At 45.4% G+C, this 25,712-nt stretch overlaps 1 protein-coding gene across 3 annotated transcripts; it reads left to right on the top strand.

Moving 5' to 3' along the window:
- The first annotated feature begins 587 nt into the window (after window positions 1–587).
- PAICS (phosphoribosylaminoimidazole carboxylase and phosphoribosylaminoimidazolesuccinocarboxamide synthase) lies at window positions 588–22,535 on the top strand. 3 transcript variants are annotated; one of them, XM_077279722.1, is made up of 10 exons: window positions 588–606; window positions 2,260–2,291; window positions 12,911–13,108; window positions 20,027–20,205; window positions 20,324–20,503; window positions 20,580–20,693; window positions 20,782–20,865; window positions 21,137–21,317; window positions 21,973–22,131; window positions 22,209–22,535. In XM_077279722.1, the coding sequence occupies exons 2-10, from the start codon at window positions 2,276–2,278 to the stop codon at window positions 22,373–22,375; spliced, it is 1,278 nt and encodes a 425-aa protein (XP_077135837.1). In that variant the 5' UTR covers window positions 588–606; window positions 2,260–2,275; the 3' UTR covers window positions 22,376–22,535. The 3 variants fall into 3 exon arrangements, with proteins under 3 accessions (XP_077135837.1, XP_077135836.1, XP_077135838.1); XM_077279721.1 differs by lacking the exon at window positions 588–606 and adding an exon at window positions 1,932–2,052; XM_077279723.1 differs by lacking the exon at window positions 588–606 and adding an exon at window positions 2,039–2,175.
- Window positions 22,536–25,712: the final 3,177 nt, after the last annotated feature.

Genomic DNA, 25,712 nt, shown 5'->3' with positions numbered 1-25,712 from the left:
TTTTGACCATTTTTCTTTGTTAGAAAAAAATACTAAATTTCTTGAAAATTCTGAGACATGTCAGAAGTTTATAGAATAAAAGAACAATTTACATTTTACTAAAAAATATACCTATAAAGAGAAAAATCAGACAAACTGGACATTTTGCAGTGGTCTCTTAATTTTTGCCAGAGCTGTAAGTATAATTACAACTGTGATTTGTCAAAAATCACAGTTGACATCAAGCCCAGGGTTAGTAATAGAGAGGTGTCTATGAAACACCCAGTTCACTAACACTGTAAGTAAAAATAAAGAAACACAGATTAAAAACATGTAATTAAAATATAAAAACAGACACCCTCTTTCACCCATTTATCATCATCATCAAGGTCCCAAGACGATCCCCTGCTCCAATACATACAGAAGCCACAGTGACATCATAAAACGTGACCCCTCCCTGTATCCGCCGTACACACACTAAGGGGGGCATGGAAGCCGCCACCTCTGAGGTCACTGGAGATTACAGTTTGCGGTTATCACAGACCCTCTGAGCTGTCAACTGTCACTGGAGGTGAACTCAAGAAGCACAGTGACCGGCAATACGCATAACCTGGCGGAAACATTGTAGTAGGTTGGATTGCCGGACTGCCCCCAGCGTGACACATCAGCACTACAGTACGGATGTCCGACAGTGAACCAGTGGGATCATTACAGTGCATCAGATTGGTGAATCACTGGTGGACTGCAATGCCCACTAGACTTTGTTATATACAGCAAGCTAAATCTAAGTGGGCAGAAGGACCTGGTGTTTTAGCTTACTAAGTCTGGTATTAAACCACTCACAGGGACCTGGTCCTTTATCCCACTTGGATTTAGCTTTCTCACAGAGAGCAGGCTAAATCCAAGTCGGCAGAAGGACCTGGTCCATTTGGCCAATAATTATAGTATTAACCCCTTCACAACGCATGATGCAGTTACATCATATATCATAAAAATATCAGAAAAAAAAATATCACTTTTGCTCCATTTAAAAAAAATAAATTTGGAATTGACGTGATCAGAAAGGTCTGACCAAACAAAATGTAAAATAATCTGATCAGCAAACGGCATAACGAGAAAAAAACTAGAAATGCCATAATTACTTTTTTTTGGTCGCCACAACATTGTAATAAAATGAAATAAGAGGTGATCAAAACATGGTATCCGCGCCAAAATGGTATCAATAAGAACGTCCCGCCAAAATAAAAAAAATTCACAACGGCGATGTGGATGGAAAAATAAATAAGTTATGGGAAGGAAAAAAAAAAACGGAAAATTGCCCGAGGGATAAAACACTCCTAGGTGCATGCATGGAAAAAATCTGTGGTTGTGTGATCTACAAAAATGATCACCAGTAAATAAAACGGGACGCGGATGAGATTGGCGCAGAATATTGTACACACTGGGATTAAGGGGAAAATTCGTGTGTATAATTGTCACATATAAATAAATGTGTAATCAGATGTCATATCTAGTCTGCGGCTCAATATTACTGCAAAAAATCACATGACAGGATTCATATATATCTATATACAATGAGGGTCCTTCTATCTACTGGGATTTAGCATTCTTATATAGAGCAGGCGAAATCCAAGTCACTAAATGACCTGGTCCCTCTGCCGACTGGGAAATAGCCGACTCTGTGTGAGAAAGCTAAATCCCAGTGCACAGAAGGACCTGGGCCTTTAGCCGACTGCGATTTAGCCACAACCCTAAAATGAGGGGCTGCTCCATGGAGCCGTGTGAGGAGACGACCGAGGGGCTGCACATGGATCCCTGTGAGGACTGGAGAGGACGGGGGGCTGCACCTGTGCCACTCACAGATGTTGCTCCGCCCCTAGTGGTGACGGTGGGAATACTCTCCGGTGATATCCGAATCAGTGTTTTGTCGCTGTGTGTGATTGGTCGGCGGTATAGGTGGGCGGGCACAGAGGCGTCCTCCTTATTGGCGCGGTCTCCCGCTCTCAGTCAGTGTGTGCGGCGGCGCCGTCCTCTCCTGTGCTGGGTTTTCTCGCTGCTTCTCTTCACGGCTAGGTAATGGTTACACTCACGTCGCCATGTGCTTCTCTTCCCGCATGGCCGCCGCTTCCATCGTTCTGGGAACTGGCAGTAATCCTAAGCGCTGGGCCTATGTAGGAAAGTGACCTGCTGCACAGCGTAAAGAACTACAAGTCCCAGTATTCCCTGCTGCTGCATCCCGGTACTAACAGCTGTGTAATTATTGTCTCTTTTTATATTTAGGCATAAAATCAGGAAGATGGAATCCAGCGGAGGTGAGTGCCGGGGTCCCCTCCTGTCATGTGACCAGGGCCATGTGACCAGAGAATAGTGGGCACTGCCCTCCTGGGGTGAGGAGCCAGGACACCGGCATACAAGAGGTTAAAGGGAACCGGTCACCCCGTTTTTTCAGTATGAGATAAAAATACCGTTAAATAGGGCCTGAGCTGTGCTGGACAATAGTGTATTTTTTGTCCCCCGATTCCCCACCTTTGCTGCTGAAATACCTTACAAAAGTCACCGTTTCGCCTGTCAATCACGCTGGTCTGGTCAAATGGGCGTGGTGACATCGCTGTTTCTTCCCCACCTCTTGCTTATCTTTCTGGCGTTGGCGTAGTGGTTCTCGCATGCGCAACAGCCAAATGCACTGCGCAGCTGCAGAAAAAGCGCGAGCTGTGCTATTCACCGGTTTATCAGTGGTGGCGGCCATCTTCCTGAGGCCGCGCGTGCGCAGATGGAGTGCTCTGGTTCCCGGGGCTTCAGGAAAATGGCCGCGGGATGCCGCGCGTGCGCAGATGGAGATCCGGGCGGCCATTTTCCTGAAGCCGAGATGCGAACGAATCAGGGGACAAAAAATACATTATTGTAATGCACAGCTCAGGCCCTATTTACCGGTATTTTTATCTCATACTGAAAAAAAACGGGGTGACAGGTTCCCTTTAACCTGTCCCCAGTTCCTTAGTCTCCTAGTAATCGCCACCACCTTTTCTGCATCTCACTTATAAATACTGTCTCCTGACTCCCCTCCCCCGCTCACCTCAGCAATATCATGTGATTTGGTCCCGTGCTGTATTTCCATGAGGCCGGTCTGGTCTGATGGACGTCCTCCTGCAGTCTCACACCTGTGCAGTAGCATCGCCGGCTGCGCAGGACCTCAATGCCCACAGTGGGAGTACGCCGGCGATGCTACTACACAGATGTGAGAGGTAATTCAGGTATGTGGATGACACCTCATCCACATCTAGAAGAGCCGGTGGACGCCATCGCACCGACCAGCCTCACTTCACATACAGTGCAGACCAAATCACATGGTGTGCTGGGGTTACCGGGAGTCAGGACCCAATGTAGTATCTTGTGAAATGCAGAGAAAGGTGTCTGTGTCTGGGACACTAAATTAGTGTCCGGTTCCCTTATAAAGGATGGTATTGGGGGCTTCTGACTGGATAGAAAGCTGTAGAATGTGGCCCCTGTTGTCCCCTTGAAAGGATTAGGCTTTGGCTTCTGGTCCATGTGCTGTTCTTAAAGGGGTCTGTGGTGTCCTGGTCACTGCACCATTGCAATCTCATGTATAAATATACAGCCCTGCCCCCCACATCTGTGAGGGGGTTACCATCGGAGGGACATGTCCCTGTTTGGGGTGTCTGACTCTTTGGAATTGAACAGTTTAAAAAAAAAAAAAAGTACGCAGTTGTAAGAATCTTGCATCTTTTGGTGTCTTCACACCATTTTTTTGCTGAGCTCTGGCAAAATGGGAGCAGCTGGCTCAGGATGCCACATCTCGTGTAAGTCATGACAAGTTGAGACGTTCCTCCCCACAGATCGAATGGCAGGCCTTGACTGGTGTGAGACCCCCTGGGTTCATTAACCCCTTCATGACCCAGCTTATTTTGGCCTTAATGACCTTGCCGTTTTTTGCAATTCTGACCAGTGTCCAATTATGAGGTAATAACTCATGAACGCTTCAACGGATCCTAGCGATTCTGAGATTGTTTTTTCGTGACATATTGGGCTTCATGATGGTGGTAAATTTAGGTCGATAATTTCTGAGTTTATTTGTGAAAAAAACGGAAATTTGGCAAAAAATTTGAAAATTTCGCAATTTTCACATTTTGAATTTTTATTCTGTTAAACCAGAGAGTTATGTGACACAAAATAGTTAATAAATAACGTTTCCCACATGTCTACTTTACATCAGCACAATTTTGGAAACAATTTTTTTTTTTGCTAGGAAGTTATAAGGGTTAAAATTTGACCAGTGATTTCTCATTTTTACAACAAAATTTACAAAACCATTTTTTTTAGGGACCACCTCACATTTGAAGTCATTTTGAGGGTTCTATATGGCTGAAAATACCCAAAAGTGACACCATTCTAAAAACTGCACCCCTCAAGGTGCTCAAAACCACATTCAAGAAGTTTATTAACCCTTCAGGTGTTTCACAGCAGCAGAAGCAACATGGAAGTAAAAAATGAACATTTAACTTTTTAGTCACAAAAATGATCTTTTAGCAACAATTTTTTTTATTTTCCCAGCGGTAAAAGGAGAAACTGGACCACGGACGTTGTTGTCCAATTTGTCCTGAGTACGCTGATACCTCATATGTGGGGGTAAACCACTGTTTGGGCGCAGGGCTCGGAAGGGAAGGAGCGCCATTTGACTTTTTGAATGAAAAATTGGCTCCAATCTTTAGCGGACACCATGTCACGTTTGGAGAGCCCCCGTGTGCCTAAACATTGGAGCTCCCCCACAAGTGACCCCATTTTGGAAACTAGACCCCCCAAGGAACTTATCTAGAAGCATAGTGAGCACTTTAAACCCCCAGGTGCTTCACAAATTGATCCGTAAAAATGAAAAAGTACTTTTTTTTCACACAAAATTTCTTTTAGCCTCAATTCTTTCATTTTCACATGGGCAACAGGATAAAATGGATCCTAAAATTTGTTGGGCAATTTCTCCTGAGTATGCCGATACCTCATATGTGGGGGTAAACCACTTTTTGGGTGCAAGGCTCGGAAGGGGAGGCGTGCCATTTGACTTTTTGAATGGAAAATTAGCTCCAATCGTTAGCGGACACCATGTCGCGTTTGGAGAGCCCCTGTGTGCCTAAACATTGGAGCTCCCCTACAAGTGACCCCATTTTGGAAACTAGACCCCCCAAGGAACTAATCTAGATGCATAGTGAGCACTTATAACCCCCAGGTGCTTCACAGAAGTTTATAACGCAGAGCCGTGAAAATAAAAAAATAATTTTTCTTTCCTCAAAAATGATTTTTAGCCCAGAATTTTTTATTTTCCCAAGGGTAATAGGAGAAATTGGACCCCAAATTTTGTTGTCCAGTTTGTCCTGAGTACGGTGATACCCCATATGTGGGGGTAAACCACTGTTTGGGCGCACGGCAGGGCTCGGAAGGGAAGGCACGCCATTTGGCTTTTTGAATGGAAAATTAGCTCCAATCATTAGCGGACACCATGTCGCGTTTGGAGAGCCCCTGTGTGCCTAAACATTGGAGCTCCCGCACAAGTGACCCCATTTTGGAAACTAGACCTCCCAAGGAACTAATCTAGATGTGTGGTGAGCACTTTGAACCCCCAAGTGCTTCACAGAAGTTTATAACGCAGAGCCGTGAAAATAAAAAATGTGTTTCCTTTCCTCAAAAATATTTTTTAGCCCAGAATTTTTTTATTTTTGCAAGAGTAACAGGAGAAATTGGACCCCAAAAGTTGTTGTCCAGTTTCTGCTGAGTACGCTGATACCCCATATGTGGGGGTAAACCACTGTTTTGGCACACGTCGGGGTTCGGAAGGGAAGTAGTGACGTTTTGAAATGCAGACTTTGATGGAATGCTCTGCGGGCATCAGGTTGCGTTTGCAGAGCCCCTGATGTGCCTAAACAGTAGGAACTCCCCACAATTGACTCCATTTTGGAAACTAGACCCCCAAGGAACTTATCTAGATGTGTGGTGAGCACGTTCAACCCCCAAGTGCTTCACAGAAGTTTACAACGCAGAGCCGTGAAAATAAAAAATCATTTTTCTTTCCTCAAAAAAGATGTTTTAGCAAGCAATTTTTTATTTTCACAAGGGTAACAGGAGAATTTGGACCCCAATATTTGTTGCCCAGTTTGTTGTGAGTATGCTGATACCCCATATGTGGGGGTAAACCACTGTTTGGGCGCACGTCAGGGCTCGGAAGGGAAGTAGTGACATTTGAAATGCAGACTTTGATGGAATGGTCTGCGGGCGTCACATTGCATTTGCAGAGCCCCTGATGTGCCTAAACAGTAGAAACACCCCACAAGTGACCCCATTTTGGAAACTAGACCCCCGAAGGAACTTATCTAGATGTGTGGTGAGCACTTTCAACCCCCAAGTGCTTCACAGAAGTTTATAACGCAGAGCCGTGAAAATAAAATATAATTGTTCTTTCCTCAAAAATTATGTTTTAGCAAGTAATTTTTTATTTTTGCAAGGGTAACAGGAGAAATTGGACCCCAACAGTTGTTGCCCAGTTTGTCCTGAGTACGCTGGTACCCCAAATGTGGGGGTAAACCACTGTTTGGGCGCACGTCGGGGCTTGGAAGGGAGGGAGCACCATTTGACTTTTTGAATGCAAGATTGGCTGGAATCAGTGGTGGCGCCATGTTGCGTTTGGAGACCCCTGATGTGCCTAAACAGTGGAAACCCCTCAATTCTAACTTCAACACTAACCCCAACACACCCCTAATCCTAATCCCAACTGTAGCCATAACCCTAATCACAACCCTAACCACAACACACCCCTAACCACAACCCTAACCGCAACACACCCGTAACCCTAATTCCAACCCTAATCCTAACCCTAATCCCAACCGTAGCCCTAATCCCAACCCTAACCACAACTGTAACCCCAACACACCCCTAACCCTAACCACAAGCCTAATCTTAACCCTATTTCAAACCCTAGCCCTAATTCCAACCCTAACCCTAATTCCAACCCTAACCCTAAGGCTATGTGCCCACGTTGCGGATTCGTGTGAGATTTTTCCGCACGATTTTTGAAAAATCTGCAGGTAAAAGGCACTGCGTTTTACCTGCGGATTTACAGCAGATTTCCAGTGTTTTTTTGTGCGGATTTCACCTGCGGATTCCTATTGAGGAACAGGTGTAAAACGCTGCGGAATCCTCACAAAGAATTGACATGCTGCGGAAAATACAACGCAGCGTTTCTGCACGGAATTTTCCGCACCATGGGCACAGCGGATTTGGTTTTCCATAGGTGTACATGGTACTGTAAACCTGATGGAAAACTGCTACGAATTCGCAGCGGCCAATCCGCTGCGGATCCGCGGCCAATCCGCTACGGATCTGCGGCCAAATCCGCACTGTGTGCACATGCCATAACCCTAACCCTACCCCTAGTTCTAACCCTAGTTCTAACCCTAACCCTAGTGGAAAAAGAGAAAAAAAATATTTTTTCTTTATTTTATTATTGTCCCTACCTATGGGGGTGATAAAGGGGGGGGGGGGTTATTTATTATTTTTTTATTTTGATCGCTGTGATAGAACCTACCACAGCGATCAAAATGTACTTTGTAATGAATCGGCAGATTCGGCAGGCGCACTGCGCATGCGCCCGCCATTTTGGAAGATGGCGGCGCCCAGGGAGAAGACGGACCGACTTCGGGAGGCTCGGTAAGTATGAGGGGGTGGTGGGGGGGTGGATCGGAGCACGGGGGGGGGGGGGGGATCGGAGGACGGGGGGAGCGGACAGGAGCACGGGGGAGCGGACAGGGGGACGGAGGGGGGTACCGGACAGAACGGAGGACTGGGGAGGAGATCGGGGGCGGCAGAACATGATTTCCAGCCATGGCAGATGCTATTGCAGCATCGGCCATGGCTGGATTGCAATATTTCACCATTTTCATAGGTGAAATATTGCAAATTGCTCTGATTGGCTGTTGAAAGTGCAACAGCCAATCAGAGCGATCGTAGCCACGTGGGGGCAAAGCCACCCCCCCCTGGGCTGAAGTACAACTCCCCCTCTCCCTGCAGATCGGGTGAAATAGGAGTTAACTCTTTCACCCGATCTGCAGGGACGCGATCATTCCATGACGCCACATAGGCGTCATGGGTCGGATTGGCACCGACTTTCATGACGCCTACGTGGCGTCAAAGGTCGGGAAGGGGTTAAGAGGCATGTGCTCTGACTCCAGCACACCCTCTCATCCGCAGAGTCTGATGCACAAAACTGATGGAATAGGACCTGCGGTGTCTCATGGCCTGTTATTAAAACTGAAGTGTGTATGGGACTATAAACCTCCTATGGGTCAGTGTGCTGTCTGAGGCTCTACAGGCCTCCAGTGACAGGAGACTATGGCTCCTGCAGTGTTATCACTGAGGGTTCAATGAGTTAATGCTCTCACTTTACGGCACTGCTGCATGAGAATTTTCCAACGCACCTTTGCCGCAAGTGACAGTATGAACTTGGCAGAGGGATACAATGATGGTAGGTAATCCTCTGCACTGTATCACCAGAGCCCCTGGAGAGCGGTCACATCTCCTGATGTGACAGCTCTCCACAGGAGAGCGTCATGGGACACTTGTTATTAAATGGATTACATCGGATCTGGGAGTATACTGTTGGTTTATTTTTTTACAGGTGATCGAGGGCTTCAGGGACTAGGTGTGTGTTGTGGGTTTTGTTTTTTTTATTTACGCAGAATCCAGCTGATGGGACTACTACTGTCCCATCATCTGGCTAGCTATCACTGTAGCAGGCATAGCCGGATGGGTCTAGTAGTCCCATCGGATGATTCCTGCGCGCGCACGCGCACACACACAATCCCACACTCTTCCTCCTCCCTATCTGCAGCGTTTCTCACACCCAACTCCACAGCAGATCTTTTTAAACCTGCGGATTTTCCTGACAATGGTAGTCAATAGGTGCAGAAACGCTGCAGATCCGCAAAAAGAATTGAAATGCTGTAGAAAATAAAACTCTGCGAATCCGCGCTTTTTATTTTTTTTCCACAGCATGTGCGCACCAATTGTCAATTTCCCATTGACTAACATTGCTTGTGCACTACACTGCATATTTGATGCCATTCTGCACGTCCAAAAATGCTATGGTAACGCATCAACATCTGCAACGTGTGCACACAGCCTTAGGGTATGTTCACACTCTGTTTTTGCTGTGTTTTTTATTTTTTTTAAATTTTAGGTTACATGGGTCTTTGTGCATGCTAATAAAGTTGAGTGCCCCCAGAAGAAAAAACCTACTTCCTGTAGAACCGTACCTCCTTTGAAAAGCCAGCAATTCAAGTGCCGCTACAGAATAATCACACTGACAAGTTAGAATAGAAGAAAAGCCAGTAATTCAGCACCCGCTATAGTGTAAAATGACAGCAGGAGCCGACAAGATAGAAGAGATGGATTACATACAGAATAGGTAGATAAATAGATGTCAGTGACAAATACAATTGGTACAGTATGTGCAGCTTACTGTACATGTATTTAATTAAAGATTATTTTTTGGGGAAAAATGGCGTGGACTCCTGCACAATTTTCAAAACAGCAGAGGGAAAGCCAGCGACTGAGGGCAGATGTTTACAACCTGGGAAGGGGGTAATACCCATGGAGCTTCCCAGGCTATTAATACCAGCTCACAGCTGTATACTTGGCCTTTACTGGCTATTAAAATGGGGGACCCCCAGCTAAAAACATCAGCTCTCAGACGCCCCAGAAAATTCTGGCACTTAACCTCTCTCTTTCCACTTGCCTGTAGCGGTGGCAAGTGGGGTAATAGTTGGGGGGGTTTGAGTTGATGTCCCCGTGGGGTGACATCAAGCCCTGGGGTTAGTAATAAGAGAGGCGTCAATAAGACACCTATCCAGTACTAATCCTATAGTTATATGGTAAATAAAGACACGGCCAGAATAAAGTCCTTTAATTGACAGAAACACACAGGCTCCTTTGTTATTATTAATTAAACCATACTTAACAACCACACCTAATTTCTGCAAAGCCCTCGATCTCCTGTAATGAAAGTAAAATAAAAAAAAAACCAACAATATACCATACCTGTCCATCATTGTGTCCCATGCAGTAATCCATATCTGGGGGATATACAGTTTTCAACCTGGACGGTCCTAAGATGTGACTGTCCCGGCTGAAAACCACTGTTGAATGAGCAGCTTCAGTGACTAGCGGTGACGTCACTGAAGCTGCACTTCCTCTCAGGCCATGTGCCCACGTTGTGGAAATGCTGCAGAAGTGTCTGCAGCATTTCCGCAACTCCCTGCCGCGGGTAAAACGCATGTGCAATTCAAATGCGTTTTCTCGCAAAACACAAGCGTTTGCAAACGTTTTTAGCTTGCAAAATGCTTGCGCTTTCCAAGCGATTTGAAGCATTGCTTGGAACAGTGATTGACAGGTTGGTCACACTTGTCCAGCATAGTGCTTAACAAGTCTGACCAACGTTTTACTATTGATGCTGCCTATGCAGCATCAATAGTAAAAGCTAGAATGTTAAAAAAAAAAAAAAAAATGGTTATTCTCACTTCCGATGGCCCCTGATCTCCTCAGCGGCGCTCCCGATACATTCTGTTCCCAGGGATAGTTTGCACGAAGGACCTTTGTGACGTCAGTCGCGTGACGTCATCTCGGGTCCTTCGCGTAATGCATCCCTGGGAACGGAAGCCGCCGTGTGCAGCGCTGCGAGGCGGAAGGACTCCGGGGCCATCAGAAGGTAAGTATATCCATATATTATATTAATTTTATTTTTTTTTCCTTACAGAAATATGGTTCCCAAGAGCCTGGAGGAGAGTCTCCTCCAGACCCGGGTACCATCCGCATATGAAGCGCTCACTTTACGCATGTGGCTATGCCAACCATACGTAATGTGAGCGTTTCAATGGAATCCTATGGCTGCGGAATCGCTGCGATTCCGCAGAAATTATAAACATGCTGCGGATTTTACTGCTATGCGATTCTACAGCGGGAAAATCCGCAGCATGGGCACAGCAACTGCGGAATCCCATAGGATTGCATGGGAATGTGGTTTTTAAGCGTTTCTACTGGGGCAGAAAGGCATAAAGTAATGTGGGTGCACAGCCTAAGCCTCAACTGCAGTGAACTCTGGACCGTGGTCCCCTTTCCCCCTATTTTGTGTTGATCAACCTTGCTGATACTGAGGGTTGTGAGTTTTGTCTGGCTGGTTATAATAATAAAAAAAAAAAAAAATTGGGGGGGAACCCCACTTTTTTTTTTTTGTAGCGCAGGAGTGGCAGATGAATACTCCCATCCGCCGCTCCTGCTTTCGCTGTTAACGGCTGTAGGTGTCAGATGATGGGAGCAGTAGTCCCATCAGCTGATACCAGTGATCGGAGGTGAGTTTACACCTCCGATCACATCTGAGCGCCCCCTCTGTCTTCTGACAGCGTGGGAACCGTGGCTCTCTGACCGGCGGAGATAATTTCCCCGCCAATCAGAAGCGGTGTTTGCTGCTCTGTCATGCATATAACAGCGTGTCAAACACTGTATTGTCGGGCCCCCATTAAAGTGAATGGGGTTCGGGTCAGCTCTTCGGGATGATGGGCAGTATGGACGCATCATGCAGCCTGCCATCTAGAGGTAGCAGAGAAGTGTGACATCACATCCGGCTGTCCTTGACTTTTCTGCAGCAAATATGCTGCAAAAAAGTCAACCTGCTTATTTGCAGCGTTTTTTTTCCCCATCCATTCAAGTCAATGATGAAGGGTGAAAAATGATGAAAAGTGACATGCTTTCTCAAAAAAAAGCTTCAAAGCACAAAATTCTGATGACAAAAAACAATGTGTGCATGAGATTTTTGAAATCTCATAGACTTTGCTGGTATTGTAAAAAGCAGCTAAAAATTAGCATAAACACCTAGTGTGAGCATACCTTTTTAGTCTGGGTTCAGACAGCTGCATTTCATGGTCTGTATATAGAGGGCAGTACAGCAGTGTCACCCAGCCTGTCCTTGTACAGACCATGTAATGCGGCTGTCTGGGCTCAGCATAGTGTCTCTTCCGTGGGTCGGATCCATGCTGATTAGATACCAACTGACACTTAGGGTACCGTCTCACAGTGGCACTTTTGTCGCTACGACGGTACGGTCCGTGACGTTCCAGCGATATCCATACGATATCGCTGTGTGTGACACCGATCCAACGATGCGTTTGCTTGTAACCAGGGTAAACATTGGGTTACTAAGCGCAGGGGCATTTCACTTTACGGCGGCACTCAGTCAGAGCGGGAAGCAGACTGCAAGGGACCTGACGGACACCGGAATGTGAGTATGTACTGTTTGTGTTTTTTTTACTTTTACGATGGTAACCAGGGTAAACATCGGGTTACTAAGCGCGGCCCTGCGCTTAGTAACCCGATGTTTACCCTGGTTACCCGGGGACCTCGGCATCGTTGGTCGCTGGAGAGCTGTCTGTGTGACAGCTCCCCAGCGACCACACAACGACTTTCCAACGATCACGGCCAGGTCGTATCGCTGGTCGTGATCGTTGGAAAGTTGCAGAGTGTGACAGTACCCTTACTGGCCTGTTTACAGACTAATCATTCTGTGCCCAGTATTGTATCAGCCGCACATTCCCTGATTACACAGGTCCATGTGCCCCCCCAATAACAATGATATCAATATTTATAAACCTAAACGTCTCCCCTGATTAGCAATCCAGTTTAGGTGATTGAGGAACAAGCATTTCTGCACTTGTTTCCCAGTTGTTGGCTCCTCTATGTGAGCCGTTACTCCTTGCCGACCCCTCACATGACCTGATGTCTGCTTCCCATGTACGTGGTATAGACTCCTCTAGTGTGGTCTCTCCTATAATCGCCATCCGTTGCTTACATGAAGTGATTTCCTGTCTCTTTTTCTCCCGTTAAGAGCTGAGACTCGGCAAGAAGCTGAATGAAGGTAAAACTAAAGAGGTGTATGAGCTCCTGGATCACCTCGGCTGTGTCTTCATGCAGTCCAAGGACCAGATCACAGCGGGCAATGCAGCCAGGAAGGACCACATGGAGGGGAAAGCATCCATCTCCAACAAGACCACCAGCTGCATATTCAAACTGCTGCAAGAAGCTGGTAAGATCCCGTACAGAAGGTTTATGCTGGTGTTTGTGTTTCCCTCATCTTTGAATGGAGGAAATGGTACTCTGTGTTTATCGCAGTACTGGTATCTGAGGATCTTTGGTAGACATAGAGGGTTATTGTGATATCTGTAGCTTGCCTTTAAAGGGAATCTGACACACAATTTCTGCTGCATCTGCTGATGGCAGCATAATGTAGTGGCAGAGACCCTGATTCCAGCATTTATGACAGTTCTTAGATGTAGGATAAAGCGGAGGTGAGAAAGTTGCCCCTGGCCGCACCAGGCTCTCTGTATACATTCACTATGAATAGTGATAAGCAAGCATGCTCGCCGCTATTTGATGCTTGGAGCTCGCCGAGTATTGGAGGTTGCTTCGCTGGAGCTCGGGTCCCCGCCCTTCATGTTTGCTGCTCTTTAGAGAGCCATTGAGCATGCAGGGATTGTCTGCCACACACTAATGCTACAGCAATGTTGGCTGTCATTACAGTGATGGGCTGGCAGCACAGCGTCATCAGGAACATTTCAGACCTGGCTCCGCCATGTTCGTCACATGCTGTGTGTGGTAACACTACCGCCGTTTCGGTCTTTCTCAGCGCTGCGGGATCATGCTGGCAGATGTCAGCGTGGTTCCGCAGCTGACTGTGACCCTCAGCTATGAAGCAGGCTTGACCTGATGAGACTACTGCTCCCATCGGGCTATGTGTGGTGTCACTGATAAGTGACCTCAGGTGCCGCTGATGGGAGAGTAGTATCATCTGCTGGCACCTGTGCTCACTGCAAAAAAAAATTTACATACATATACTCCAACTCTTTATGTACAGTTTTATTAATGAGGGTATCTGGCTGACAACTGTTCACTACTAAACCTCTGGTATTATATATACCGTATATACTTGAGTATAAGCAGAGACCCAAAATTTCGCCACAAAAAACTGGGAAAAATTAATGATTCGAGTATAAGCCTAGGGTGGGAAATGCAGCAGCTACCGGTAAATGTCAAAAATAAAAATAGATACCAATAAAAGTAAAAATAGAGACATCAGTAGGTTAAGTGTTTTTGAACATCCATATTGAATCAGGAGCCCCATATAATGCTCCATAAAGTTCATGATGGGCCCCCTAAGATGCTCCATATTAAAATATGCCCCATATAATGCTGCACAAATGCTGATTATGGCCCCATAAGATGCTCCATAGAGATATTTGCCCCATATGCTGTTGCTGGGATTAAAAAAAATGACATACTCGCCTCTCGTCGCTCAGGCCCCCGGCACTTGCTATACTCGCCTTTCCCGTTCCACCGTCGGCGCCGCTGTCTTCCCCGTCCTCTGCACTGACTGTTCAGACAGAGGGCGGCGCGCACACTAATCGCGCCCTCTGACCTGAGCGTCACTGCAGAGGACTCGGAAGATGGAGCGGCGCCGACGGTGGGACAGGTGAATATGTCCCCGTTATACTCACTTGCTCTTGGCGCGGTCCCTGGTTCTCCGGGCGCTGACAGCTTCTTCCTGTATTGAGCGGTCACATGGTACCACTCATTACAGTAATGAATATGCGGCTCCACCCCCTGGCTATTTTACAGGGGAACCATAGGAAAAATTGATATAGGGTCCCCCTATGAAATCACACCAGCAAAGGCTAGGCACACAGCCTGTAGTCTATTTACTGAGTGTCCCATGATGTCACATGTACACTGTGTGCAGAATTATTAGGCAAGTTGTATTTTGATCACATGATACTTATTATACATGTTGTCCTACTCCAAGCTGTTCAGGCTTGAGAGCCAATTACCAATTAAGTAAATCAGGGGATGTGCATCTCTGTAATGAGGGGTGTTGTCTAATGACATAAAAAATGCTGGAGTTTCCCATAGACTTACATTGGGCTCTATGCATTCCAATTTGCTCTGCCCGAACAACGAGCACCCGAGCATTTTTGTGCTCGCTCATTCTTATCTATGCACAGTGAACATCAAGAGAAGGAGGGCTAAACTAATGGTGTGCACATCCACATAGTAGAATAATAACCTTTATTAACACCTCAGACAAAAAATATTAAACATTTAGAAAAAACATGGAGCCATATGGGCCAATATAAATGGAAATCCACCATAAAGTGCACATGTTAAAACCGGATCATAGTTGATCCAAGAACCAATGTAAATAATAATTAATAATAATGTGCATACATGAATAATAGAAAACACGTGCTAATGGCAGGCCACAATACATCCAAAATGCAATATAACAGCAACAGTTACATATCTCATAAAGGTTCACTCAGGTTATATAAGCAAAATATCAATAAGGCATACCGATGAGTGTGCAATAACCGAAAGAGCGTATATATTCAGATAAACACAATGAACCCAAAATCCGGTACATCCATCAACTATGTATGCAAGGAACTGAGCTGGCATCATGACTAGTGTTGAGCGATACCGTCCGATACTTGAAAGTATCGGTATCGGAAAGTATCGGCCGATACCGGCAAAGTATCGGATCCAATCCGATACCGATACCCGATACCAATACAAGTCAATGGGACTCAAGTATCGGACGGTATTCCTGATGGTTCCCAGGGTCTGATGGTTCCCAGGGTCTGAAGGAGAGGAAACTCTCCTCCAGGCCCTGGGAACCATATTAATGTGTAAAATAAAGAATTAAAATAAAAAATATCGCTATACTCACCTGTCCGACGCAGCCTGGACCTCAGCGAGGGAACCGGCAGCGTTGTTTGTTTAAAATTCGCGCTTTTACTTGGTTACGTGAAGTCCCGGCTTGTGATTGGTCCGCGTCCCGGCAACATGGCCGCCCTGACCAATCACAAGCCGGGACTTCACGTAACCAAGTAAAAGCGCGAATTTTAAACAAACAACGCTGCCGGTTCCCTCGCTGAGGTCCAGGCTGCGTCGGAGAGGTGAGTATAGCAATATTTTTTATTTTAATTCTTTATTTTACACATTATTACATTAATGTTGTTGCGATACCCGATACCACAAAAGTATCGGATCTCGGTATCGGAAATTCCGATACAGCAAATATCGGCCGATACCCGATACTTGCAGTATCGGAATGCTCAACACTAATCATGACCGCATCCAACAGGCTGTTAAGCCTCTCTGCACTCTCCTATATCAGGTTGTATATTCACTCTTTCTTTCCCATTGCAATCTTGGGGCATTTGTTCAGATCCCTGGCTTTCCCTCTTTCACCAGGTTTGCTATATCTGGGAATTGATCAGATTCTTGCACACCGTTTCTTAGTTTTGCCTTCCTTCTCTTGATGTTCATGATTGCTATCCAGACTAGGTGTCGTACCCCATCTCTATTGTATCGCTATCAGTTATCAATGATGGTGTGCCCTCCGCCTTAACTAATTATCTATGAGCAGTGAGCTGCTTATCACAGGAGGGGGTGTGATCGGACTGCTTGGCATGAGGCAGCTAGTCCCTGCAATGATTATGTCCTAGTGATAAAACCTTCACTAAGCAAACAGCACAGGACAAGTGACACACTGAGTTTTTTTTTTTTTTTTTTTCAAACAACCCCCCCCCCCCAAAAAAAAAAAAAAAAAAATGATGTCCTCCGATTACATTGCAAAAGCTTGCTGACAGATTCCCTTTAAGCACATCATGACTTCCACCGTGCATGTACAGCAGGAGTATGGCGCGGGCTCCCGCAGCGAGCCCACCCCATACCCAGCAGGCGATGGCTGTGTATTGCAGCTAGGACTTGCTGCTAACAATCGTGAGTGGAGCCTGTGATTAACAGATACTGTCAGAGATTGGTAGATGTATTTAACACTTGCCAGCATACATGCATGTCGTTACCTCAGCCCATTGGTGAGCCAGTGATGTGATCGTGGGTTATCATGACAGCCGGGGGTCATCAAACCCTCTGTTCCTGTCCTTATGGAGCTCTAAAACCCTGCCTGTGGCTTCAAAGCAGACTGATTTCTGTTGCATTGCTGGATATAGCACCAGCAATCAGACGATCATGGCTTCAAGTCCCCTAAGTGGGCTAACAATAACGGTGACAGGTGGTGGAAGAGGTTTTATTGTCTAATATCCCCATTTTTCTAGTACACTGTGGTGTCTTTCATCAATGTGGACAGAAAAATAAGTTATGTCTCTGGAACAAGGGGAGGAAAAAGAGGAAATGCAAAAATGTAAGTTGGATGTGGCATGAGAGAGTTCGGCTCTGCAGTAGAGAAATGCAAACTGTGGACTGGTGCAAGTGTTCGTACAGTATAAAGCGTGGAAGAGCAGCACTCCTGTGTGCAATAAGACCTCTACACTATGGACTGTAGAAATATTCTCTGCACACTCAATTCATGTAGAACTTCTGGTGGTACACACAATTGGAGATGTTGCTGGTGTACGTATCCTCTCTTAGACATGTGCTAACACGATTTTCTCAAACCCTTGTTTTGTAAAGTTCTTGTAACCCTTCCAGGAGGTCATGTCACTGTGACTTCCTATTTGACCTTTCTAATGTGTATCTACAACCCCCATGTTATGAAACCTGTCACCTACGCACCATACATTGACCTTGGATCTATGTATATACCATTTCCTATATTCTATACTTACAACTTGTTTGTAATACTTTTTTTTTTTTCCCATCTGTTTTCATGTAATCCACTGTGTTCTATGTATCGACGTGTTGCAACCAAGAGGCTGTGTATATCTCCAATTGTGTGTGCCACCAGAATAATTTCTAAACTTTTGCGTGACCTGAGTGTGCAGTGAATATTTCTACAATATTTTGGGAGCCCACTCCTGTCACTAGCACCTCATTGAATTCAGTGTGGACTCCAAACATGGCTACATCTGCAATATGTGGAGCTGCCATTGTGAATGGTCGCATTCCTTCTCCATGTATTGCACACTGCTGATGTGGAGATGGCTGCCATATCTATATGGCCAATGTGCGCCAATCACCTTTTCTCCTTGGATGTACACGGCCTGAATGACTGGTGGTTTAATGGCCACTACAGGGATCACTACACGCTATAAACCTGTGGACCTTGTAAATTAATCTTGGTTTTCTTGTTGTCAGACCTAGGATTTACCTTACATGATATGTGGGTGTAGCTGGCACACACAGTGCCTTGCAAAAGTATTCGCCCCCCTGGAACTTTTCAACCTTTTCCCACATATCATGCTTCAAACATAAAGATACTAAATAATATAATAATAATTAATTTTTATTTATATAGCGCCAACATATTCCGCAGCGCTTTACAACTTATAGAGGGGACTAAATGTAAATTTTTGGTAAAGAATCAACAAGTGGAACACAATTGTGAAGTTGAACAAAATGTATTGGTTATTGTACATTTTTGTGGAAATTCAAAAACTGAAAAGTGGGGCTTGCAATATTATTCGGACCCTTTAATTAACTTAATACTTTGTTGCGCCATCTTTTGTTGCGATTACAGCTGCAAGTCGCTTGGGGTATGTCTCTATCAGTTTTGTACATCAAGAGACTGAAATTCTTGCCCATTCTTCCTCGGCAAACAGCTCGAGCTCAGTGAGGTTTGATGGAGATCGTTTGTGAACAGCAGTTTTCAGCTCTTTCCACAGATTCTCGATTGGATTGAGGTCTGGACTTTGTCTTGGCCATTCTAACACCTGGATACGTTTATTTGTGAACCATTCCATTGTAGAATTTTCTTTGTTTGGGATCATTGTCTTGTTGGAAGACAAATCTCCGTTCCAGTCTCAGGTCTTTTGCAGACTCCAACAGGTTATCTTCAAGAATGGTTCTGTATTTGGCTCCATCCATCTTCCCATCAATTTTAGCCATGTTCCCTGTCCCTGCTGAAGAAAAGCAGGCCCAAACCATGATGCTGCCACCACCATGTTTGACAGTGGGAATGGTGTGTTCAGGGTGATGAGCTCTGTTGCCTTAACGCCAAACATATCATTTGGCATTGTTGCCAAAAAGTTAGGGTTTTTTTTGTTTGTTTCATCTGAGCAGAGCACCTTCTACATGTTTGGTGTGTCTCCCAGGTGGCTTGTTGCAAACTTTAAACAAAATATTTTTATGGATATCTTTGAGAAATGGCTTTCTTCTTGCCACTCTTCCATAAAGGCCAGATTTGTGCAGTGTATGACTGTTGTCCTATGGACAGACTGTCCCACCTCAGCTGTAGATCTCTCCAGTTCATCCAGAGTGATCATGGGCCTCTAGGCTGCATCTCTGATCAGTCTTCTCTTCGTTTGAGATGAAAGTTTAGGGGGACGGCTGGGTCTTAGTAGATTTGCAGTGGTATGATACTCCTTCCTTTTCAATATGATCGCTTGCACATTGCTTCTTGGGATGTTTACAGTTTTGGAAATCATTTTGTATCCAAATCCGGCTTTAAACTTCTCCACATCAGTATCACGGACCTGCCTGTTGTGTTCCTTGGTCTTCATGATGTTCTCTGTGCTTCAAACAGAACCCTGAGACTATCACAGAGCAGGTGCATTTATATGGAGACTTGATTACACACAGGTGGATTATATTTATCATCATTAGGCATTTAGGACAACATTGGATCATTCAGAGATCCACAATGAACTTCTGGAGTGAGTTTGCTGCACTGAAAGTAAAGGGGCCGAATAATATTGCACGTCCCACTATTCAGTTTTTGAATTTCCCAAAAATTTTTAAATGACCAATAAATTTCGTTCAACTTCACAATTGTTCCCCTTGTTGTTGATTCTTGACCAAAAATGTACATTTGGTATCTTTGTTTAAAGTGTGATATGTGGGAAAAGTTCAAGGGGGCCAGATACTTTCGCAAGGCACTGTAGGCGGCAGGCATCACTCGTGGTGGTGGGGCAGGCATGTTTTTATCTTCAATAATTGTTCTTGCATCTAACGAATATTATGATGGATGAATTATTTCCCCCCTCAGGTATAAAGACAGCATTCGTGAAGAAGTGCAGTGCGACTGGCTTCATTGCCACTCACTGTGAGATGATCCCTATAGAGTGGGTGTGCAGGAGAATAGCCACTGGCTCCTTCCTGAAGAGAAATCCTGGGGTACCGGAAGGATATAAATTTTATCCCCCTAAAGTGGAGATGTTTTTCAAGGTTTGTGTTTTAGGGGCTTCCGTCCTGTACTTCCATTTAGTCTTCAGAAAACTGCATGTACAGGTGCAATATTTCTGCATTGCCTAGAATTGAAAATAAAAAATATATATATTTTTAGGATGATGCCAATAATGACCCTCAATGGTCTGAAGAGCAGCTGATTGCAGCCAAACTAAACTGTGCTGGCCTTGTGATTGGCCAGGCGGAGGTGGACATTATGAACCATTCCACAGCGGCCATCTTTGAAATTCTGGAAAAAACATGGTCCACACAAGACTGCACCTTAGTGGACATGAAGGTTAGGATGTTTCTAGGTCTCGCGGTTAGCACCTTTAACGTTAATAAAATGCTGATATCTGAATTTCTAAACTTAGATTGAGTTTGGTGTGGATGTGACCAAAAAAGAAATTGTCCTGGCTGATGTGATTGATAATGACTCGTGGCGTCTGTGGCCCTCGGGTGATAAGACCCAGCAGAAGGATAAACAGGTATTCACCTGACTTCCAACATTCATAATGGTAAGAGTTGGCAGAAGGAATGTTAATAACTAACTTGTGTCGTGGGTTTCCTCCCCAGACTTACCGCGATCTGAAGGAGATTACCCCAGAGGCCATGCAGATGGTCAAAAGAAACTTTGAGTGGGTTGCAGACAAAGTGGAGGTAATGTTGTGGTTCCTCTCCCCTATAACTGCTGGTGTTGCTGTGTACTTCTTGCATTCAGAAATCCCGCTTTTGTTTGCTTTGCTGGCAAAAAGTTTGTCTCCTGGGGGTAACTTTATGTACCGCTTTCATCTTTATGCACAAAAATATCTGTCAAGGAAAATCTAAAATGTTTCCTGAAACCTTGCCAGAGTTGTAACTGTAACAATGGTCTGTTCTGTGCTCTTCTCAGTAACTACATCGATCTGTATCTCGCGTTGTCTTTCCTCAGCTGCTGCTGACTAGTGATGGCCAAGGACGGGTTGTTGTGTTGATGGGGTCAATTTCTGACCTAGCGCACTGTGAAAAGATTAAGAAATCCTGTGCAAATTATGGCATCCCGTGTGAACTGAGGGTGACGTCTGCTCACAAAGGACCTGATGAGACGCTGAGAATAAAGGCAGAGTATGAAGGTAAGATCTTAAGTGGTCTCCACCAACTCTGCAGATCAAAAGGTTTGCTTTTGCTGTTCTGTCTGACAATTGGAAATTTTAACCAATTGTCAAATTTTTTTTAATTTTTTTTTTTTTTTTTTCAAATATGGGGGTATTGGAAGCAGCTATCAAACGTTAAGGCTTATTAAACTTTGCTGGTCTTTCATATGACTTCTACCAATGCTGCCTGAAGGAGTTATTCAATGAGAATTTAAGTTTTGATTATACGAAGGTCCTTGAACCCCCAAAAGCATAATGGATAAATGGGCAAGTAAGGGATTTAAAGGGGGCATAGGGGAAAACTTGCTTTCCGCTGCCATCGTCCTTTCTTCCTCGTAGCTTAAATAAAGCCGTAACATGCTTCTGAGGCTGTGCAAGAGCTAACAGGAAGTCCCATTCTTTAGGTATTCGTCCCCTAAACTGCTTCTCTGGAAGCAAATAGGGCCTTGTATGAGGCCATAATTCTCCAGAGTCAGTCTCTGTACTTAAAGCATTAGATGTGACCAGCAGGACCTTTTATAGTTATGAGTAAACTAGTTGCCTGTAATGCATAAAACTTAAATGTTGCCCAAGTACCAAGTGTAGGTGCCCCAATATGACACTTGCCCACTGCATGATCTCGTATTTCTCCTAGGAGATGGCATTCCCACAGTGTTTGTTGCGGTTGCTGGTAGAAGTAATGGTTTGGGTCCTGTCCTCTCTGGAAATACAGCGTATCCTGTTATTAACTGCCCACCGCTCACTGCTGACTGGGGGGCCCAGGACGTCTGGTCATCTCTGCGAATGCCCAGCGGTAAGTAAATCCTCAGGATCATGGTGGTATCATTGTACGTGTCTGAGCAGTGACCATGTCCTCCTGTCTCCTCACAGGGCTGGGCTGTTCTACCGTGTTGTCTCCAGAGGCGGCCGCTCAGTTTGCAGCACAAATATTTGGCCTGAAAGATCATCTGGTTTGGTCTAAGCTGCGCTCCTGTACTCTGAATACGTGGATTTCCCTCAAGCAAGCAGATGCAAAGCTGAGGCAGTGTAGCAAGTAACGGCTCGTCATAACACGGAGTCTCAAATATGGCAGAATTAGAATTCAGTCACTTCTGACCTACAATAGGCATATATTCATAGTACATGTGACGGTTATAAGGACACCAAACGTGGGTTATACTGGTGTAAAGATTTTGTAATAAATGAACTTAAGACATGCATGGTTGTCTCCCTTATTAATTGTATATGTGCAAACAGGCCTTTATGAAGGCATAGCCTGGGACTAAAAAAGTGGTCCCCAGGGCATCTTCATAAGGATGCCAGCAGTTATGGCTACAAAATATGAAGGAGACTCTGCAGTGACATGATTTGGTTGATGAGTTGGTTTGGCAATTGACAGGCGCAGTGGTGGTCTCATCCTTTAAATGTTAGTATGTCAACAGTCCTTCATGTGCTACTAGGTCAAGATGTGCAGAAAGGAGTAACTTTTTCTGGAGGGGTAAGGCCCCGTGCAAACGCTGCGGATTTTTCCTCTGCGGAATTGGAAAATCCGCAGTGCAAAACCGCTGTGGTTTTCACTGCGGATTTTCCTGCGGTTTCTTCTGCGGGTTTTCAACAGCACTTTCCTATTGGTGCATGTTGAAAACCGCTGTGCAATCCGCAGAAAGAAGTGACATGGTCCTTTTTTTCCGCAGCAATTCCGCGCGGCTTTTTCTGCAATGTGGGCACAGCGGTTTTGGTTTTCCATACGGTAACATGGTACTGTACACCGCATGGAAAACTGCTGCGGATCCGCAGCGTCAAATCCGCTGCGGATCCACAGTAAAAACCGCAGCGTGTACACATACCCTAAGTGTTTTGATTTTTTTTCCTTTTACCTGGATGATGCCTCCTGCTTGGCCAGTGTCATGTAAGGGAAATCTTATTTTATTTACCAAGCTTAGAATATGAAATGTTTTAATACAGAAACTGACTTAAGTGGTGGTGAGGGCACATCACAAATTTTTGTATCTTGCCTAGGAGGCACAATGACCATGCTTGATTTATTCCCATGCAAACACATGAAGAGGACTAGAGCACTGTAACAGGACTCTTGCAGACACTACAGCACAGCTGAGGTGCGGAGCTGGAGATAGCATGCAGGGAGAGAAATGATGGACTGTACGGTAAGTGGAAGCTTCAGGGTGAGAACAGTGAGCATAAAGAAAAGTGGTAAAGTGCAAATAGGGTTTGGCCTGGGTTGGGAGTAGTGAATGATTTTAGAAATGGCCTTTGTTAGGTTTGGTGCAGTGCTAACATCATACCTGGCTCAGGTGCCATTTGCACAAATCATGGGTATCATTGTGGAAAACCAATTTGTGGTTGGGCAATGGAATAAAATCGATCTGAAAATAAGCAATAATGTCTTGGAGAGTTGCTACGACAGTAAACAACTATGGTAGGAAACTTAAACTGAAGAGGAGGAAGGAGGCAGGTGCTGGTTCTCCTCATGGACCACCCTATTGGGTACGGTGGGTTGCCATTATACTGCTCTCTTCCTTTTAAACTGTTTTAAGAAGTCTAGCCATGATGACTAATGTGAACACATTCCTTAATTCCCTGCCATAAAACAAAACTTTACAACGATGGAGGGAATCATTCATTATTTTGTCTGAGAACATTGCGATGAATGAAGAATGGCATCTAAACCTCCTCCAAAAGCAACCTCACACGATGATCCAGGAGCTATTTGGTGATGAACAATGCTTTTTCCAGCATGATGCCTTGTGACATGTTACCCCAACAGTGATAAGCGGCTCAGTGAATAATAAAAATAAAATTTTGGGTAAATGACCAGGAAACTACACAAAACTCTCATTAATCCCATATGACGTACTATCCCGTCAAGGTGACCTGGGACTTAATTCCCAGTGACGGGGTAGTACGTCATATGCGATCGGCCGCGCTCACGGGGGGTCACAGACCGCTCCTGGCACATTAATCCCCGACACACTGCGATCAAACATGATTGCAGCGTTCCGGCGGTACAGGGAAGCATCGTGCAGGGAGGGGGCTCCCTGCGTGCTTCCGTGAGACGATCGGTACAAGGTGATGTGCTCACCTTCTACCGAGCGTCTCCTCCCTGCAAGCCCCAGATCCAAAATGGCCGCAGGGCTACTTCTGGATCCTGCAGGGAGGTGGCTTACCAAGTGCCTGCTCAGAGCAGGCGCTGGTAAGCCAGGAGCAGGGCACGTCAGATCGCTGATCTGACACAGTGCTCTGCAAAGTGTCATATCAGCGATCTGTCACTATACAGTGATGTCACCCCTGGGACAAATTAAAAAAAAAATTTGTAAATGTTTAAAAAAAAAAAAAATTGTTCCCATAAATACATTCCTTTAACCCCTCCCCGACCTGTGACACAGCGTATGCGTCATGAAAATCGGTGACAATCTGACCTGTGACGCGTATGCTGTGTAACAGAATGATCGCGTCCCTGCAGGCCGGGTGAAAGGGTTAACTCCAATTTCACCCGACCTACAGGAACAGGGGGAGTGGTACTTCAGCCCAGGGGTTGAAAGTGCAACAGCCAATCAGAACAATTTGTAATATTTCACCTATGGTGAAATATTACAATCCAGCCATGGCCGATGCTGCAATATCATCGGCCATGGCTGAAAACCCTGATCTGCCCCGCCACCGATCTCCTCCCCAGTCTTCCGTTCTGTGGTCCGCTCCCCTCAGTCCTCCTGTCCGCTCCCCCCAGTGCTCCGATCCACCTCCCCTGTGCTCCGAACCCCACCCCCTCATACTTACCAAGCCTCCCGGTGTCCGTCCGTCTTCTCCATGGGCGCCGCCATCTTCCAAAATGGTGGGCGCATGCGCAGTGCGCCCGCCGAATCTGCCAGCTGGCAGATTCGTTCCATGTACATTTTGATCAATCACTGTGATAAAACATATCACAGTGATCAAAATAAAAAAAATAGTAAATGAACCCCCCCCCCCCCCCCCCCCCTTTATCACCCCCATAGGTAGGGACAACAATAAAATAAAGAAAATATATTTCTCCTGCGCCTCATTGGGGGACACAGGACCATGGGTGTTATGCTGCTGCCACTAGGAGGACAATTTAGGCTACTTTCACACTAGCGTTTTTCTGCAGACGTCCAAATGCGTCGTTTTGTTTAAAAAAAAACGGTTGCGTCAAAAATAGTGAAACGTATGCAACGTATACAGCATTTCGACGGATCTGTCGCAAATCCGCTAAACTGTTCCGTCGAAATACTGTATGCGTTGCATCTGTTTTTACCATCCGTTGCATCCGTTTTTACGACGGATCCGTTTTTAAAATGGGAGGCTCCCAAATTTGATTGGCTACCGGTAAATATGGAAAACTATATACTGACTGTTTTTAAC

The sequence above is a fragment of the Ranitomeya variabilis genome, chromosome 1 (genome assembly GCF_051348905.1).
Source record: "Ranitomeya variabilis isolate aRanVar5 chromosome 1, aRanVar5.hap1, whole genome shotgun sequence".
Lineage (NCBI taxonomy): Eukaryota > Metazoa > Chordata > Amphibia > Anura > Dendrobatidae > Ranitomeya > Ranitomeya variabilis.
The sequence above is the reverse complement of the archived record's forward strand: the minus strand, read 5'-3'. Positions and strand labels throughout refer to the sequence as shown.

Bases quoted from the DNA above. Each gene is read 5' to 3' on its own strand.
- PAICS (XM_077279722.1), top strand. The intron at 20,866-21,136 runs GTAATGTTGTGG...GTCTTTCCTCAG, and splicing joins GGGTTGCAGACAAAGTGGAG to CTGCTGCTGACTAGTGATGG. The intron at 21,318-21,972 runs GTAAGATCTTAA...TATTTCTCCTAG, and splicing joins AATAAAGGCAGAGTATGAAG to GAGATGGCATTCCCACAGTG.